Source organism: Panthera leo, chromosome B2, assembly GCF_018350215.1.
Source record: "Panthera leo isolate Ple1 chromosome B2, P.leo_Ple1_pat1.1, whole genome shotgun sequence".
Taxonomy (NCBI): Eukaryota; Metazoa; Chordata; class Mammalia; order Carnivora; family Felidae; genus Panthera; species Panthera leo.
Window position 1 is genome coordinate 9,148,673 of NC_056683.1, and position 17,812 is coordinate 9,166,484.

At 43.8% G+C, this 17,812-nt stretch overlaps 1 protein-coding gene across 5 annotated transcripts in view; it reads left to right on the forward strand.

The window, feature by feature from the left end:
• The window catches only part of MBOAT1 (membrane bound O-acyltransferase domain containing 1), a 106,567-nt gene that overhangs the window by 56,515 nt on the left and 32,240 nt on the right, over positions 1-17,812 (forward strand). For 4 of the 5 annotated variants that reach the window (XM_042937793.1, XM_042937788.1, XM_042937791.1 and 1 more), the window contains 3 exons: positions 2,280-2,425; positions 3,611-3,688; positions 9,553-9,648. In XM_042937793.1, the coding sequence (XP_042793727.1) occupies positions 2,280-2,425; positions 3,611-3,688; positions 9,553-9,648 (320 nt within the window). The remainder of the gene's footprint in view (positions 1-2,279; positions 2,426-3,610; positions 3,689-9,552; positions 9,649-17,812) is intronic. The other variant, XM_042937792.1, reaches the window with a different exon arrangement.

Genomic DNA, 17,812 nt, shown 5'->3' on the forward strand with positions numbered 1-17,812 from the left:
CAGACTCACGAACCGCGAGATCATGACCTGAGCCGAAGTCTGACACTTAACTGAGCCACCCAGGTGCCCCAGGCAGCAGTATTTTTCATGTCCTTAACTGCTCCCGCGCCTCAGTTTTTACCTATTTCAACAGTTTTTTTCCTAGTTGTCAGCCTGAGTCTGTCTCATCCCTCCTTAACCGTGAAACTTCTCATTATTTACTTCGGATCTAAAGGGGGTGTAATGTAAGAGAATAATAATCATGTACTAACTTCGAGCCATGTTAATGTTACTTTACAATTACTTGTGGGTTCTTGTGTTCCTTTCTCAGAGTATAAGGTCTGCTAGGCAGGCAGCGTGCCTCCTTTCTCCTGTATCCCAGGGCTTCTCAAAGTGACTGTGCACCCCCATTTCTTGGGGGGCTGTTAAAGCACAGATTGCTGGACCCACCTTGGGAAGGTCTAATTTAGTTAAGTCTCAGGTGGGGCACGAGAGTTTGCATTTCTTTTCTAAAAAATGTTTCCGAGATCATGACCTAAGCGTCAAGTTGGACGCTTAATCGGCTGAGCCACCCAGGTGCCCCGAGAATTTGCATTTCTGATGGTTTTCCAGCTGCGGCTGCCGGTCCCGGGACTGCACGTGAGAACACGATCTACCCTTTGGATCATTCCTCACGTGCAGGGGTGCTCAGTAATTACCTGTAAACCTCAAGGAATGGAACCAATTTCCCCTGAGCTGCTCTGCTGCCTGGGGGACCGTATTCTGCTGTGGCTAAGAGAATGAAAGAACGTGTGATTGATCACCTACAGATGATCATAACTTTGACTTTCCAGTTGCCAATTCTTTTCCATTTGGACCCTCACTAAGATGATTATTTTTCTCTCCATTGTGTGTGTGTGAGAGAGAGAGGGTTGGCGGTGGCATGTTTAGCCTACACGGAATGATAGGACCGCATCATGCAGACCAGAATCATGGTTCACGTCCTCTCTGTCTTCCAGGGTAGAAAGCCAGGGCAGGCAGTAGCGGGGATCAGTGTTTGGAAAGGTCCGCGAAGAGTGGTCTCCAAACAGAGGGGAAACTCAGCACAGTTTTCAAAAACGAAACAGAAGATTCTCTGGAAAGCCTTCCTGTGAATTACCAGGGGCCCCAAGTCGTCTTGGTTTTTATCGGGAAAACAAAGTGAGCTCAGGAGGATCTAATGTTGCTGCCTCCGCCCCCGCCGGGAGACAGCCCTAGTGAATTTCACCAGCAGCTACAGTTTTTTGTCGTGTGAGAAACTGTGGAGGCTGAATTTGAGGCTCTATTCAGGTATTTATATCCTCGATCCCTTTTCCGTTAAGTGTCTTCTGGAAGCTGAGTTTTCCCTCCGAACACTCTGAAAAGTTTGAACCGCTCTTCCTGTTGTAATTAATGGTTACATCACTTGATGCATTTGGGTTTTGTGTTACATCAGCCGGTCTTTCCCCGGGGTATCAGGGAGTTATTTTATATTTTCTTGTACGTACAATATTTTTGAGAGATAGATGAATGAGACTTTCCTAAGGAAATTTGTTGCCTATTTTAAATAATTGGATAGGGTGGCGTTGGAAGTGTAAGGTGGGGGTGTTTCTTTTTTGTGTGTGGCTTTTCAGTGCCACTCCTTGAACTTGAGCTGTCCTCTTGTTCATTTGGTGTACATGTGTTTCTATTTTATTTTTTTCATCTGGTGTTAAGTTAAAATGAGAAAAATTAGAGTCAAACAGTTGATGATGACTTTGGAGAGAAGCCTCTAGTTTCTCAGGTATTTCATGAGGGACGCGTCACGGATTTGGTTCAGTTGTGCCTCTTACAGAACACGTGCTTTATCTTAGGATAGCGCTGGGGATGCGGTGGAAAGAGACCCAGCAAAATGACCTCACAGTCACTGAGGCCCTCTACATTGAAAAGCCCTCTGTGTTGTGGGTGAGAGAGCAACCTTGGCTAGTCTTGAAAAATTAGACGTGAAATCTACCCCCAGAATCAAGAGCCTACTGTATACACTATATGGTGGCTAACTTGACAAATTATATGTATCTAAAAAATGAAAAAAAATTTGAGAACGAAACTCAGGTTCCTCACTTCTCACATCAGATGAGGGCCTGGCTACCCGGTCAGTCTCCTGAACCTTTTCCAAACAAACACTCTGCTGAGGAAAAAGTCCAAGTCGCCGATGCACCCAGATGCGGAAATCCGAAAAGACCGGAGAGAATTCGCACACAGGCAGAAGGATAAATAAAGGTTTTGAGTCTCTCTCTCTCTCTCTCTCTCTTCCCCCCCAACAGGTGAATTTTGTAGCATGTCAGCTCTTTGCCTTGTTCGCTGCTTTCTGGTTCCGCATCTACTTAAGTCCTGGTAAAACCAGTCCCGATGTCCGGCACGCGTTTGCCACCATTTTTGGCATCTATTTTGTCATCTTTTGTTTTGGCTGGTGAGTATGAGCCTCAGAAACTCTAGTATTTATCATTTGGGTGTGTTGGGGCAACATTCTTGGCATTTCCCAGGCAGGAAGTGAAATATATACTCCTATTGTAAAAAATATATATATACTCCTATTGTTTTATATATACATATATACACACACATATATATGTACACATACACATATATATATACACATATATATACACATACATATATATATACACACACACATATATATATGTGTATATATATATATATATATGTATATATATATATATACACACACATACACACTCCTATTGTATGTTCTAGGAATATCATTTATTGTAAGAACCTAGAACCAATAAACTGACTATCCACTAGAAGTCAATTCAGTGAATTTTTCTAGAAATTGTGCTTCCATTGATGTTACTCTGGGTCAAGTAAGTGGAATGCTATAAGGTTTCATTTTCCAGATGAGGAACCTTTCTTACCTGTTGTAGATATTGGTGTTTTTCTTGCATGACAATAATAATTGATGTTAGTCCTGTGCATAATGTAGAAGAGTTTTAGTGCTGGTCTTAGGAAGTGTGAGTCATTCCTCAACAGCGAGAGCCTGCGGATGACTCTTTTCTCTACCAGATAAGCTGGCCAAATACCCTGGGAGTGGCACTTCTCGGGGAAAGAGTTTTAGGAACCAACATTTCTAGAAATACAACTTAAGGATTTTTGTGAATTCATTCAGGATACTATAATACTGCTGTTCTTCCTTCAGTAAAAATTTGAGAAAAGATGATGAGTATGTTGAATCAACTACCAGGTAAATGTCTTGGTATCTGGTGAAGATCAGTTTTGGTCCTGGTGCTTTAAAATTAAAAAAAAAAAAAAAGGTTCTAAAGAAAGAAAGAACTCTTCTGGACTCTCAGTTGTATGTGTGCCAAAGTGCAAGCCTTCCATTTATGGATCCTGCCGTTATTGGCACCACAGGTGACAGACTGTGTCATGACTTCCTCCTGCTGCTTCAAGATCTAGTCTAGTACCTTAATTACACAGAGCAAAACTCTTCGATGTATTTTCTGTTGCATAAACATGACTTAGCAGATCATGTGCTTTCTGGTGGGGGCATAGGCGGAGCACAGTGTGCGTCCCCAGTAGGCATGTTCATTTGGAATATACTCAACACTCCTCCTTCTCTCTCCCTGATGTCTTAAAGGTACTCTGTGCATCTTTTTGTGCTGGTGTTAATGTGCTACGGGATCATGGTCACAGCAAGCGTATCCAGTATTCACAGGTAAGATTCTGGGAGTGAGCCGTGCAAGGTGAGGTTTTCTTCCATGACCGGTGAAATGTGTTTCTAGGGTCAAGGGGCACTTTCCCCACGTGCCCGTCACAAGTGGCGTATCCTAAGTTCTCTGGGATATCAGAAGGAGACATGGGGGCCCTAAGTGCTGGGAGCAGTCAGAGGAAGCTTTGTGAAAAGGGTGGCAAGCCCCTCGTGTCGGAAGAGAAGCAGCTGTATGGTAGCCACAAATTGGAAACCGCCCAGATGGTCACCGCAGTGGAATACTACTCAGCAGGAAAAGGGAACGAAGGATGAATAGCACACAATGATATGGATGAATCTTCAAAGTAAATGTGCTGAAGGAAGGAAGCCACACACATTTCTATTCTTGAAAATGCAGACTAATCTGAAGTGACAGAGAACAGATCAGAGGCTCCCTGGGGTGGGGCGGCACAGGGAGATGTGACAGGGATCGGAGAGGCAGGAAGACACTTGGGGGGGTGACGGATATGTCTGTTATCTTGAATTTGGCTGTGGCTTTCCAGGCATGGACCTGTGTCAAAACTTTGTGTACTTCAAATATGTATACTAAAACGGTCAAAAGAGGAAGAAATATTCTTACTGTGATATTTTGATTTGAAAGTAGAGGGGCGCCTGGGTGGCTCAGTCGGTTAAGCGTCCGACTTCGGCTCAGGTCATGATCTCACGGTCCGTGAGTTCGAGCCCCGCGTTGGGCTCTGTGCTGACAGCTCAGAGCCTGGAGCCCGTTTCAGATTCTGTGCCTCCCTCTCTCTCTGACCCTCCCCCATTCATGCTCTGTCTCTCTCTGTCTCAAAAATAAATAAACGTTAAAAAAATTAAAAAAAAAAAAAAAAAAAAAAAAGAAAGTAGAGAAGTAACTTAATTCTGCCTTGAAGGCAACGTGCTTGGATAATCGATTCAGACACCTGGGTATCTGTTTAGCATTGTCTGTGTTTCCTGTGGTCTTTGTGAAACCCCAGCATTCGTTCTGTCTTTCTGTAACACTGAAACGTGAAAACACCGTCCACTCTTGTCTCCACAGAGCCTAGAACAGTATCTGTCACAAGTAAAGTCTCAATAAATATTTATGGAATGAATGAATACCTTTGAAAAGACATTTGTCCTGTTGTAAGTTCTTTTCTGATGGCTTCCCTGAAAAAGCAGATGCCTTATTTTAGTTTCAGAAAGCTCTTTGATTTTTTTTTTTTTAGAGAGAGAGAGAGAGAGAGAGAGAGAGTTCATGTGCAAGTGGGAGTGGGACAGAGGGAGAGGGAGAGAGAATCTTAAGCAAGTTCCATGCCCAGCATAGATCCCAGTGTAGAGCCCAACACAGGGCTCGATCTCATGAGTCTGATATTGTGATCTGAGCTGAAATCAAGAGTCTCTGAGCCCTAGAGGCACAACCAAGTGAGCCACCCAGGCTCCCTGAAAACTCTGATTAATAAGACTATTAGCACAATAGTTTTCCTTCTGCAAATCATTGAAATTTCACTTTTTAATGTATAATCTTGTAAATTACTTACAGTAAATTTCCTGTTTCCAAGGGAAAAAATTTTTAAGGGAAAATATTTTTGTATGCTTTAAAATTTTATTTTCACCCAACTTAGTGTCTGGATGAGTTCTGAAAAATTGAATTGCCATCCTCTTCCTTCTGAATGCCCTCCTTGAAAGGGATAGTGTCACTCCTTCAGAAGGGAAATAGGAAATCTATATTTCTGATTTGGTAAGAATGGGCTTTGGGAATGCTCCATATTATGACAAAATGCCGTTGTTAGTGGGAGGTGAAAATGTCTGGCTTTCCCCAAACTTGAGTTTGGAAGCCATTCAACAGTTAGTAAAAATTGGGTATATCTCTGTAGCATATTTTTAACTACCTTACAAGTTGTGATTTGTCAGCTCTCTCCACACTCGTGTGATCCCGATCGGTGTGGACCATTTTTCAGAGTCAAGAACCTGCACGCACATGCTTGTTCCGTGCGGGGCCCAGTGTCAGCCTCTGGCCAGGAATGGAACACTCCAGCCTTGGCTGAGCCGAGCAGTTTACGGACAGGCTGTGTCTGTCCCACCACAGTAATATTGTGGTAGCAGAGGCCCAGGTCATAAGACCAAAAAGGACTCCAGCGCAAGCTCTTTCTTTGCCAGGACTGCGGAAGTAGGGAGTGGTTCATGGTTCCTGACGGAGGGAAATTGCTTCCTATTGATGCAGGGAAAGAACATGAGACTGGAAATCTGGCTCTCTCTGGCAGTGTGAGTTCAGAAGGGTCATGCAGCCTCTCTGTACAGCAGATTTCCCACCTATAAAATGTGGCGTGTGTGATAGTTTGAACTTAAGGTTTCTTCAGGATCAGGATTTCGTGATTCTTTGGGAATCGTTTTCTTCCCCTTGCCGAGCCAGTTACAAGAGTTCCGTCACATGGCTGGGGAGAGTCGGGGAAGGTCAGGCTTTGCCGCTATGGGGAGTTAACTGATTTCTAGACATACTGTTTTCTCTTTGTCTATAGATTTCTTGGGGTGCCAACTGTTTCCTTCCTAAGCCACTATGTTGGGCAGAAATCACAGGTGTTAATTGATCATATCCAGACCGACTGGAGCAGAATATAGTTTATATCTCCTAGGATAGACCGCCTCTGTGAGAACATGATGATAAGTTGCCAATTTTGGGGTACCTGCTTTGTGCCAAGTGCTAAGCCATGCTCTTTTAAAAAGATATGTTTCAGAGTGTCTGGGTGGCTCAGTCGGTTGAGCGTCCGACTTTGGCTCAGGTCATGATCTCACAGTTTGTGAGTTCGAGCCCCGCGTCGGGTTCCCTGCTATCAGTGCACAGCCTGCTTCTGATCCTCTGTCCGTGCTCCCCCCTTTGCCCCTCCCCTGCTCATGCGCTCAATCACTCTCTCTGTCTCTCTCTCGTAAATAAGAACAAAAACATTACAAAAAATAGTTCTGTTTCATTATTTTGAATCTATAAACTCTTACTTAGTATATCATGTAATATATTTAATACTTTACGTCATAATTACAAATATATTCTCTCTAGGACAATTAATTGGGATACAGATTCCCCCCCCCTCCCCACAGGTTGAAGAAATGAATGCTCAGAGAGGTAAATAGGTATACAGATAGGGAATTTTCGTAAATGAATACATCCATGTTACCACCACCCAGGTCAGCAGGGGAATGTTACCATCACTCATGCCCCAGTCTCTGCCACATCCTTCCTTCATAAAATAGCTAGTATTTAAACTTCCCACATTAGCTTTGCCATTGCTGGGCTTTGAAGTCCTGTTGGTCTGTCTCCAGAACATAATGCGTAGTCTCTCTACCACTCCTGGATTCCTTAGATTTTTCAGGTGCGTCCAGAGCATGAATGCATTGTGCTGTTGTCTCGGGACACAGTGCTTGTTATAACTACTGAGTTGAAGTCTCTTTCTTTGCTCGGCTGGGGGGCAGGGGAAGGTATGGGTCTAGCTCTTGTGAAGGAGAAAGAGGAAGCAGGTATGGTTGCATTCAAGAGGGCCGTGGGAGAATTTGTCTTTTGTATCTGCCTCGTGCTTTTGCCTTGACCTTCACGAACTGGCTGGAGAGAGAAAACAGAGGCTGGAGGCAGAAGGGCCTAACTAGCACCATTCTGCTTCTGCTCAGCCCTTCAGGGAGTTGTTTTCTCTCAGTCCTGCTTTGTTCACCGTCTTTCTGTTTGGGAAAGGGTTAAGGATGAACCCAAGGCAGGGAAAGTGTTATTTTGTGTCAGGACGTCTTTGTTTGCAAAGAGAACGTAAAGTTATGTAGTGCTTTAGAGTTTACAGAACTGCTTCACGCCCACTAGCTGGTTCTCCCTTGCTACCAAGTGCATTTTTATTATTCTTACCTCACCATTTGGTCTCCATGAGTTATTTTAACATGAACTCGTGAATTTCAATATAATTTGAGAATATGCTTCATCTCTGTTTTATGACCCATGTTTCAGTGTTACACCTTCTAAATTTATGCCTGTTTCTGATGGGCTCTTGCACCATTTAAAATGTTGAATGTGCTCCTTTCAGTGCCTTTCAGCTAACCATACACGAACCCCCTCTATGGCCAAGGGTTGGGGTGCTCAAGGTCATGGTGAGTTGGTGTAACAGACACATGCATATAATTTCAGCATCATAATGATGAGGTTGGCATGGAGCACTGGAGATATACCAGGAGCGGAACAGTGAATTGTGCTGGGGGTAGGAGGGAAGGGGTGGAGCAAGCCGGTGCGGGGGGGACTGACCCGGAGCCCGGCCTTACCTGGTAATTAGACAGTTCCTAGGTAGGCTGGAGGACGGAGGAGGGAGTTGCAGGCAGAGGAAGGGGTGTGCGGAAGACATCTGGCCTGGAAATGCAAGCTGTAATTGTGGAGAGAGAGCGGCCGGTGTCGTCTGAGCATAAGTGGACGTGGGGTGTGAGCAGAGAGGAGTCCACGAGGGAAAGGTAGAGCTCCGTGCAGGAGCACGTCGCCTGCTGCGTTTAGGAGTTTTGATGTGACTGGACAGTGGGAGCCATTGGAGACTTTTAAGACAAGTAACATTTATTTGGTTTTTGTTCACTTAGCACCCAGGAGGCCACTCTTGTGAGTGAAACACACAAGACGTTCTTGCCTTCATGGTCCAGTAAGGGAGACAACAGTTAATTTGATGATCATTATGAAAAAGAAGACCACAGACCCAAAATGGAGTCACGTAGGCCAACTCACCAAACTAGGGCTTAGGGCAGTTTCAAACTCCCCCAGAAATGTAAGTCTTAACTGGTCAGCCAGGAATTTTCTGGTCAGCACTAATGGCCTCTGGAGTCTATCCCATGGGCCCTCTCCATCCCCCAAAGGGAACATGAGGTCATCTGAGTGAGGAGACCCTTCCTCCTAAGGGAAAGTGGCCTTGCCTGAAACAATCCCTTCATTTCCTAGTCACTTCCCTGTGCCACCCTCCTTCCTGTAAAAACCTTCCATTTTGTGCAACTCCTCAGAGCTCCCCTCTATTTGCTAAGTGGGGTACAGCCAGGTCAACAAATCGCTAAATAAAGATAATTCGATCTTCAAAGTTTACTCAGTTGAATTTTTGTTCTTTAATGTCACATATGTGTGATTACAAATTGATGAATGTTCTGAATGATGTACATGAGTGTGTGTGTGTGTGTGTGTGTGTGTGTGTGTGTGTGTGTCTGTCTTTGTGTTGCTGGTTCGTACCCCGGTGGTCATGGCAGGTGTTGGAAGGAAGCCAGGACGTGATCTTGGTGTGTGGTAACTGAAGCCTCAGGTTTGGGCAGGGGTGTGCCCAGCAGGGCACTGGGAATGCTCACACCTAAGGAGTAAGTGGAGGAAGATAAGCTGAGCAAGAACCTGGGAAGCATTAACCAGAGAGGCGGGAGGCAATCACGGAGAAGAGAAGCCAAGAGAACAAAGTATGTCAGGAAGGGAGAGGTCGGCGGCATAATGCTGGTTTGGTTTGTATTTTACAAAGATCGTTGTGTAGACACGATGGTTTCTGAGGAGGAGAATCTGAGCGCAAGATCTTGCAGGTTCTTGCTTCGCAGCTCTGGCTGCACGATGAAATTACACCTGCTGGGTGTATCCTGTACCAGTTAAGCCAGAATAGCAGGGGTGAGGCCCAGGCATCGGCACCGGGGTGAATCCATTGTGCTGTGTGCAGGTGAGAAAAGATGAAGGGTCCCAGGCAGTGAATGCAAAAGTGAGCGGAGGGGATCAGCTGGGTTACAGACCAAGCAGAGAGGACTTTGTGACTGACTATATGTGGGGAGGGAGGGAGAGGAAGAGGAGAAAGTCGATCGTGTTACTGCCACGCATAATCATCCGATCTTCTCTCTTCTGCTTTCAGATACTCCTTCTTTGTAGCAATGGGATACCTTACAATATGCCACATCAGCCGGATATACATCTTCCACTATGGAATTCTCACTACAGATTTTTCTGGGTGAGTGTATTAATTTGGGGGGGAGGGCCCGACTGCAGACTTGCACTCCGTCTCTCGGGGTCTGTAAAGATCAAGGCTGCACAGGAGACTCCTTGGTGGCTGGTTCAATCGGTTGGTAAGACTGTGCTAATGAGGTTGGGGCTGAAGGTTTGATTGCCCTGCAGGACTGTTGGCCCTGCTGTGTTGTAAGGTTGGGGTGGCAGCCGATGGCCCGTGGGCCATGTCTGTCCTGCCGCTTGTTTCTGTAGAGTTCCAATGGAACACAACTGGGCACCGGGTCATTACGTGTTGTCTCTGGCCTCTCTTGCACTACAGCGGTGGAGTTGCATAGTCATGACAAAACCATGTCGCCTGCAAAGCCTACAGTATTTACTGTCTTCCTCTTTAAAGGAAACGTTTCCAGTCCTCTGTTACAATGCTCTTAACATGGACCTGGTGTTTATCTCCTACTAATTAATAATACAGAAATTTTTCGCTCCCAGCTGATAAATGGTTCCCGTCCTGACCCTTCCCCCAGATTCCCTAGGCTTCTAGTGACTTGAAGGTAATACCCAGCACAGCAAGGGTCTCCATGCTGGGCTGCAAAAGTTTTTTCTTGGCCCTAACCTGCTGGGCCACCCCTCTCCTGATGGTCACCTGGTGATGACTGTGGGCAGATAAGTGAACATTCTATACTCTGTCGCTGTTTGTTTAGGAACAGCTGTTTATGAATCTTGAGGAATGGACACTGAAGCAGGGTGATTCCTCCTAACACATTGTATATTCACCGTGTTCCTTCCTGGGGAATTTGGGTCTGTTCTCTGCAGCAGCGCGAGGTCAGGCAGAGCCTGAGGTCTCCTTCCCGGTTGAATTGCACTTCCTTTCATGAGTTATTGGAGGGGAGGTAGTGAAATAAAGGTGTTGCAACTCACAGCTCAGTTCTGCGAACTTTGCAAATTTTGCGACTTAACTGTCCCACCTTGAAGAGGCTTGGGAAGCCAGAAGTGTTGGTTTTGGCCACAAAGACTGATGTCCTGAAGTTTCTGTGACTGTGGTTTGGTCTTTCATGCATTGGTTCTTCTTATCCTTGGGTTCCTGGGATTTTACGTTTCTCTCTGACTCGTCTCCTTTCTGCATTTCCCTCCCTGTATGTTGTGGAGCACGGTTGTTGTTGAGTTTTTCTGAAACAAGTTCACAACTTTTTACTTTTTAATGACACGTTAGCAACATGTGGAAAATATGGGAGCAACAAAGATAACAATACAGCCAGGAAGTTACAGCATTAAATGTAATTTTTAATTTATTTTAATGTTTATTTATTTTTGAGAGAGAGGGAGAGATCGAGAGAGAGCACATGAGCGGGGAACGGGCAGAGAGAGGGAGACACAGAAGCCGAAGCAGGCTCCGGGCTCCGAGCTGTCAGCACAGAGCCCGATGCGGGGCCTGAACTCACGAACGATGAGATCATGACCTGAGCCGAAGTCGGATGCTCAGCCGACTGAGCCGCCCCGGCCTGCCTGTACTGCTATATAAACTGATTGTATATGGACATGAAAGGGGAGAGAGTGATCCTTTGGAAAGAGACGAAGGCAAGTTCATCATGCCACAAGTAATGGCTGTTGAATGAGAAGAGGGTAGGGAGTTTGGAAGGGGACGGGGAGGACTGGAGTCCTGCAGCAGTCGGCTGTCAGGTCGCTCGGCAGGCTGGGCATCTTGACTTGCTTCTACTGCCTCAGTCCCCGTTAGAGGAATGACTGTGGAGGTGGCAGATGGGGCTTATGGAAGAGCAATGCCATCACTCTGCAGATCCCCACTCCGAGGAAGGGCTTTGGTGCTGAATCAGAAGGCTCATTCATTCCTCACTCAGCAGGCACTGGCTGAGAACCCCGAACATGCCAGGCCCGGTTACAGGAGACAGGGGTGAGCAAAGACTGGCATGTACATAGGGTTACTGACTTCAGGTTGGTTTGGGAAGTTCTCTTGAGAGCATATTTATCGTCGTGTACTGGGTTGATTAATGTTCCTCCAACCTCAATCTCTGAATGTATTCTTATTTGGAAATGGGGTCTTTGTAGGTGTAATTAGTTTCTGGTTTTAAGCCACCTAATTTGTGATACTCGGTTACGGCCATTCTCAGACAGCAGCACACGGTGTTCTGTGATAGTGTGCCTTTTGATGGGCCAACAGCTGTCCCTCGCCCCCGATCATGCAGGTGAGAACACCTGCAGCGTCCCCACTTCTCCCCACTCTTGTCACACCTCCTTCCTTATCGGTTCTGTCCGTAAAACCGGGGACTTTGACAGAAGGGGACAATGGAAATCAGTCACTGTCAGCTTGACTTCCAGCAGCATGGTCGTGACATCTTTCCTCAAGTGATGTTGGTGCTTGGAAATTTTTTTTTAAATGTTTATTTATTTATTTAGAGAGAGAACATGGCGGGGGGGGGGGGTGTGCAGACACAGAAGGGGAGAGAAAATCCAGGCAGGTTCCGCGCTGTCAGTGCTTAATCGACTGAGCCACTCAGGGGCCCCTCGGGCATTTTTTAGATCTCCTTGTATTAAGAAGTTACACACTAGATTACACATTAGATCATAGAATGTTTGACCTATAAAGAACACTGTGGATTGAGGAAGGATACAGAGAAGATGTGTCTGTTCCCTGTAGTTGTGTGAGACTTCCTTCTCTAACTGCTGGATGGCCGTGCTATTCGGTTCTTCAGCATATGTCTTTTTTTAAATTATAGGACATTATTGGGGCACTTGGGTGGCTCAGTCGGTTTAGCGTCCGACTTTGGCTCAGGTCATGATCTCATAGTTCGTGGGTTTGAGCCCCGCATCGGGCTCTGTGCTGACCACTCAGAGCCTGGAACCTGCTTCGGATTCTGTGTCTCCCTCTCTGTGCCCCTCCCCTGCTCATGCTTTCCCTCTGTCCCTGTCTCTGTCTCTGTCTCTCTGTCAAAGAATAAATAAAACATTAAAAAAATTAAATTATAGAACATTATTAAGCAGCATTATTTTTTCCCTGCCACCAGAAATGCACTGTGCCTCACTGACACATAAATCTGCCTTCTTGGATAAACAGAGAGGCACCTACCAACCTGAAATTGACAAGAGGTTTTAAATCCCAGATTGTCAGTTACAGAGATTCTTTAATGATGTCTGTTTTGATGATGAACATGCAGAAAACCCCAGTTCCCCTTCAGAATGGACTTTGTCTGACACTTCCATTTGTTTCAGCTTAAAATTTTTGTTTTGTGGAGGAATAAAGTAGAGTTTTTAAAAATTTTTTAAATTTATTTGTGACAGAGAGAGAGAGACAGAGCATGAGCAGTGGAGGGGCAGAGAGAGAGGGAGACACAGAATCTGAAGCAGGCTCCAGGCTCCGAGCTGTCAGCACAGAGCCCAATGCGGGGCTCGAACCCATGAACCGTGAGATCATGACCTGAGCTGAAGTCGGATGCTCAACTGACTGAGCCACCCAGGTGCTCCTAAAGTTCTGTCTTGAAGTTGAACCTGGTGTTTTAAAACAGCCTAACGAGATAGCTGTTCCCTTTGTAGCATGCTTCCAAACTGAAGAGCTTAACATACTTTATTACGTCTTTATTTGTTTATTTAATTTTTTTTTTTTTTTTTTTTGGGAGAGAGAGAGAGTGAGTGTAAGTGCATGGCCATGAGTAGGAGAGGGGCAGAGAGAGAGGAAGACAGAGAATCCCAAACAGGCTCCACACCATCAGAGCCCGACCCGGGGCTTGAACCCAGGGACTGTGAGATCCTGACCTGAGCTGACACTTTAACTGAGCCACTCAGGCACCCCTATAAACGTCTTTAGGATAAGAGCACAGACAGGAATTGAGTGGGATTAGAGGAGATCAGCATTTGTGCCAAACAACATATATATGTTTTTAATTTGAGAGTAACGGCTAAACTCATACTTTAAATTATTCTGGGGCTTGGCATTTTATTTGTCTTTCTGAAAGTAATCAGGTTTTTATGGGCTGGACTGTTGTTAATGGCGAGGATACCACAGACGACACACTTTTATTAGTGGCGAATATCCTTTGTGTTTTCTCTGTGAATGTGGGCTGTTAAAAATACCAGAACATTTACTGTTCCCCTGCAGGACGCTCAACAGTTGCTGGTAATAAAGCGGGTACTTGATTCCTTTGAAGTGTGTGGAAGTGAGCTCATTCTTCTCTCTTGCTCCCAGAAGGGTACAAATTGATATTTCTGAGGGAAGCAGAAAGAAGAACCCTCATTTCCTCTTTGCAGGCTCGGCCGATTCAGGCAGCTAATTGCTCTCCCATCATGTTGGCAATTTGAGTTGCCCGTGTGTTTTTGAGAACAGTCTGAAACAAGAACACTTACACACTGATAGTGGGAGTACAAATTGGTACCGTCCCCTTCTGGAAGGCAACTTAGCCATAAAATTTCAAACAGGAATTTTTTTTTTTAAGCTCATATTCTATGATAGGAGAAATTCCTAGGAATTGAATTACCTTAAGGAAATCAAATGTATTCATAAGGGTGTTCAGCTGTTGTCAATAGTGAAAAGCTGTTAGCATCCTAAATGGTCCAAAAGAGGTAAATGATTAAATCATGGTACTAATACGTGTCCACTGAAAATGTTGTCTTCAAAGAATGTTTAAGGACACTGGAAAATGCTTACAATACAATGGAAAATCAAATCCACAAAACTAATACATGACTTAAGACTCCCACTTTTAGGAGCGCTCAGTCCCTGACTGGGTGGCTCAGTCAGTTAAGCATCTGACTCTTGGTTTTGGCTCAGGTCATGGTCTCACAGTTCATGGGATCAAGCCCCACCTCGGGTTCTGTGCTAACAGCATGGAGCCTGCTTGGGATTCTGTCTCCCCCTCTCTGCCCCTCCCCTGCTGGTGCTCTTTCTCAAAATAAAAATAAACATTCAAAAATAAAAGAAAAAAAAAATTCCCATTTTTATGAACGTGGACATGCGTAGTAAGCCCTGGAAGGAAATAATCAAAATGCTGAGACAGTAGTTCTGTTGGGAGGTCTTTATTGGTGATTTTAATAATTGTTTTATTCTTTTATATTATTATAATGAGAAATCATTATTATATTTGCAAGTGTGCATATTATGAATGCATATGCATGCATATTATGGTGAAATGGTCTAGAGGAGTAGAACAATAGCCTTTGTGTTCCCTTTTACCTTACTAGGGCATAATAGAAATATCACTTGTCTGCACCCCTTGCTGCTAGAGATGATCATTTGTCTGGGAAATGTTTTCTTCTCTTGGTTTATGACATCCTGGCCCCTCCACCTGACCAACTCAGTATGTGCAAATAATTGGGTTTTATAATATGGGCAAAGAAGTGATGTCTGCAGGGAGATTTGCTTATTTCGTGCTTCTTCAGGCTTCTGTCAGCTCTTTGATAACTAGTATAGTCACTTGGAATTTAATTCCCAGACATGAGTATAAGTTCTACCAAGTAAGTATATTTGGTGGGTGCCTATTAGAATGGAGAACTGATGATTCTGTTATTGTTGAGTGCGAGAGTGTGGAGATTACAACTTTGGAAAGATTAATGTGAAGGGTAAGCCTATTTTACTCTGATTGACCACTGGATGGTTCCCAACAGATACTCGGTGAACTTTGAACTAAGTGGAGAAGAGTTCCCGCTACCCTTAGTTGTAGTCCTGGGGAGCTCATGGAACCATCTGTTTTGTTTGCTGTGACTTCTGGAGCCCTCCATATTCTTCCTGATGCTGGAAGAGTTGATAGGAGTTTGGTAACATTCTACTGAAGTTGTCATACCATCACCTCCTTCTTTGGTAATCCAGGGAGTGGGGGTTACCAGTGGGGCAGAAGCAACAGAGATGAGGGAGTACTGTCCAAGCCTCCTGTGCTCCTCAGCTGCTGAGTTAAGGCTACTAGTTGCACAGTTCACGTTGCATTTGGAGCCCCTGGTTGTGCAAGATGGCAGTCCCAGCCTAGGTTGCCGTTGATTGAAAGTTTGTCATATTCCTATTCTCCCACCCTAACTTAGGCTTGCCTGACTCTTTGCTTTCCTAATATATTAGTATTACAAGAGGACTTTTATTATAAAGAAAAGAGTAATGAAAATGCAAAATATACTCTTTTGGATCTTGAATGTCAGATCTGGCGTGATGCTGGCCAGCCAACTTTATATCATTGCCCCATCTCAGTTTTACCGGGACAGAGAACTTAACCACGCTAGCTCCAAAGAGTAAGGTAAACTAGGTAGGTTTTATTGGAATGTTGTTCAAAATTGAGTTTCTGTTTAATGTTTTAAAAGACAGGTTATTTTTTGGTGGGAGTTGATACGGAAAATAGACATGGACGAATGGGTACCACTTCTGGTAAATTGCCCGGAGTTTGTAGGAAGGCACTGATTTTCTGTGTGTGTGTGTGTGTGTGTGTGTGTGTGTGTTGGAGGGAGTGGCATTGTTCTTTCTACCCTAATCACATCTCCATCTGCCTGTTTTCCCTTATTCATTTTTCCCTATATGTCTTTATCCAAATTGGAAGCATAATCTTAGGTTCAGAAAAAAAAAGTGATTTTCTTTCCTTATATATGTATAAATTTTTCCTTCTGTTGACTTTTAAAATTTCAGTATAATTAACATAGAGTGTCATATTAGTTTCAGGTGTACAGTATACTGAATCAATAATTTTATACATTACTCTGGGCTCATCATGATTAGTATAGTCTTAATTTCCTTCACCTATTTTACCCATCCCCACACCCACCTCCCTCTGATAACCATCAGCTTGTTCTTTGTACTAAAGAGTCTGTTTTTTGTTTGTCTCTTTTTACGTTTTTGTTCATTTGTTTTCTTTCTTAAAGTCCAAATAGGAGTGAGGTCATACGGTATTTGTCTTTTTCTGACTGACTTATTTCACTTAGCATTATACTCCCTAGATCCGTCCATGTTGTTACAAATGGCAAGATTTCATTCGTTCTTCTAGCTGAGCAATATTCCATTGCATGTATATGTACATACTACATCTTCTTTATTCATTCATCTATTGATGGACGCTGGGCTGCTTTAATAGTTTGGCCATGGTAAATAATTCTGAAATAAATAGGGGTGCATATATTGTTTTGAATTAGTGTTTTTATATTCCTTGGTTAAATACCTAGTAGTTGAATTCCTGGATCATATGGTAATTTTACTTTTAACTTTTTGAGGAACCTCCATAGGATTTTCCACAGTGGCTGCACCAGTTTGCATTCCCACCGATAGTGCACTAGGGTTCCTTTTTTTTTCACGTCCTCGGGAGCACTTGTTATTTCTTGTGTTTTGGATTTTAGCCGTGTTCATAAGTGTGAAGTGATATTTCATTGTGGTTTTGATTTGCATTTCCCTGATGATGAGTGATTTTGAGCATCGTTTTATGTGTCTGTTGGCCATCTGCACGTCTTCTGTGGAGAAATGTCTGTTCGTGTCTTTTGCCCATTTTTAATTGGGTTATTTGTTTTTTGGGTGTGGCGTTGTATCCGTTCTTTTTACGTTTTGGATATTAACCCTTTATTGGATATGTCATTTGAAAATATTCTCTGCCATTCTGTAGGTTGTCTTTTAGTTTTGGTGATTGTTTCCTTCGCTGTGAAGAAGCTTTTTATTTTGATATAGTCCCACTAGCTTATTTTTGCTTTTGTTTCCCTTGCCTCAGGAGACCTATCTAGAAAAATGTCACAGCCAATGTCAGAGAAATTACTGCCTGTACTCTCTTCTAGGATTTTGATGGTTTTGGGTCTCATATTTAGGTCTTTAATCCATTTTGAGTTTATTTTTGTGTATGATGTGAGAAAATGGTCCAGTGTCATTCTTCTGGATGTAGCTTTCCAGTTTTCCCAACACCAGTTGCTGAAGAGACTTTTTCCCATTGCATATTCTTTCTTCTTTTGTCAAAGATTAATTGAACATAAAGTTGCGGGTTTCTTCTGGGCTCCTTTGTGTTCTATTGAAATATGTGTCTATTTTTGTGGCAGTACCATACTATTTTGATTACTACAGCTTAGTAATATAACTTGAAGTCTAGAATAGTGATACCTCCAGCTTTTTCTTTTTTCAAGATTTCTTTTTGAAATTTAGGTCCTTTGTGGTTCCATACAAATTTTAGGATTCTTTATTCTAGTTTTGTGAAAAATGTTGGTATTTTGATAGGGAGTACAGT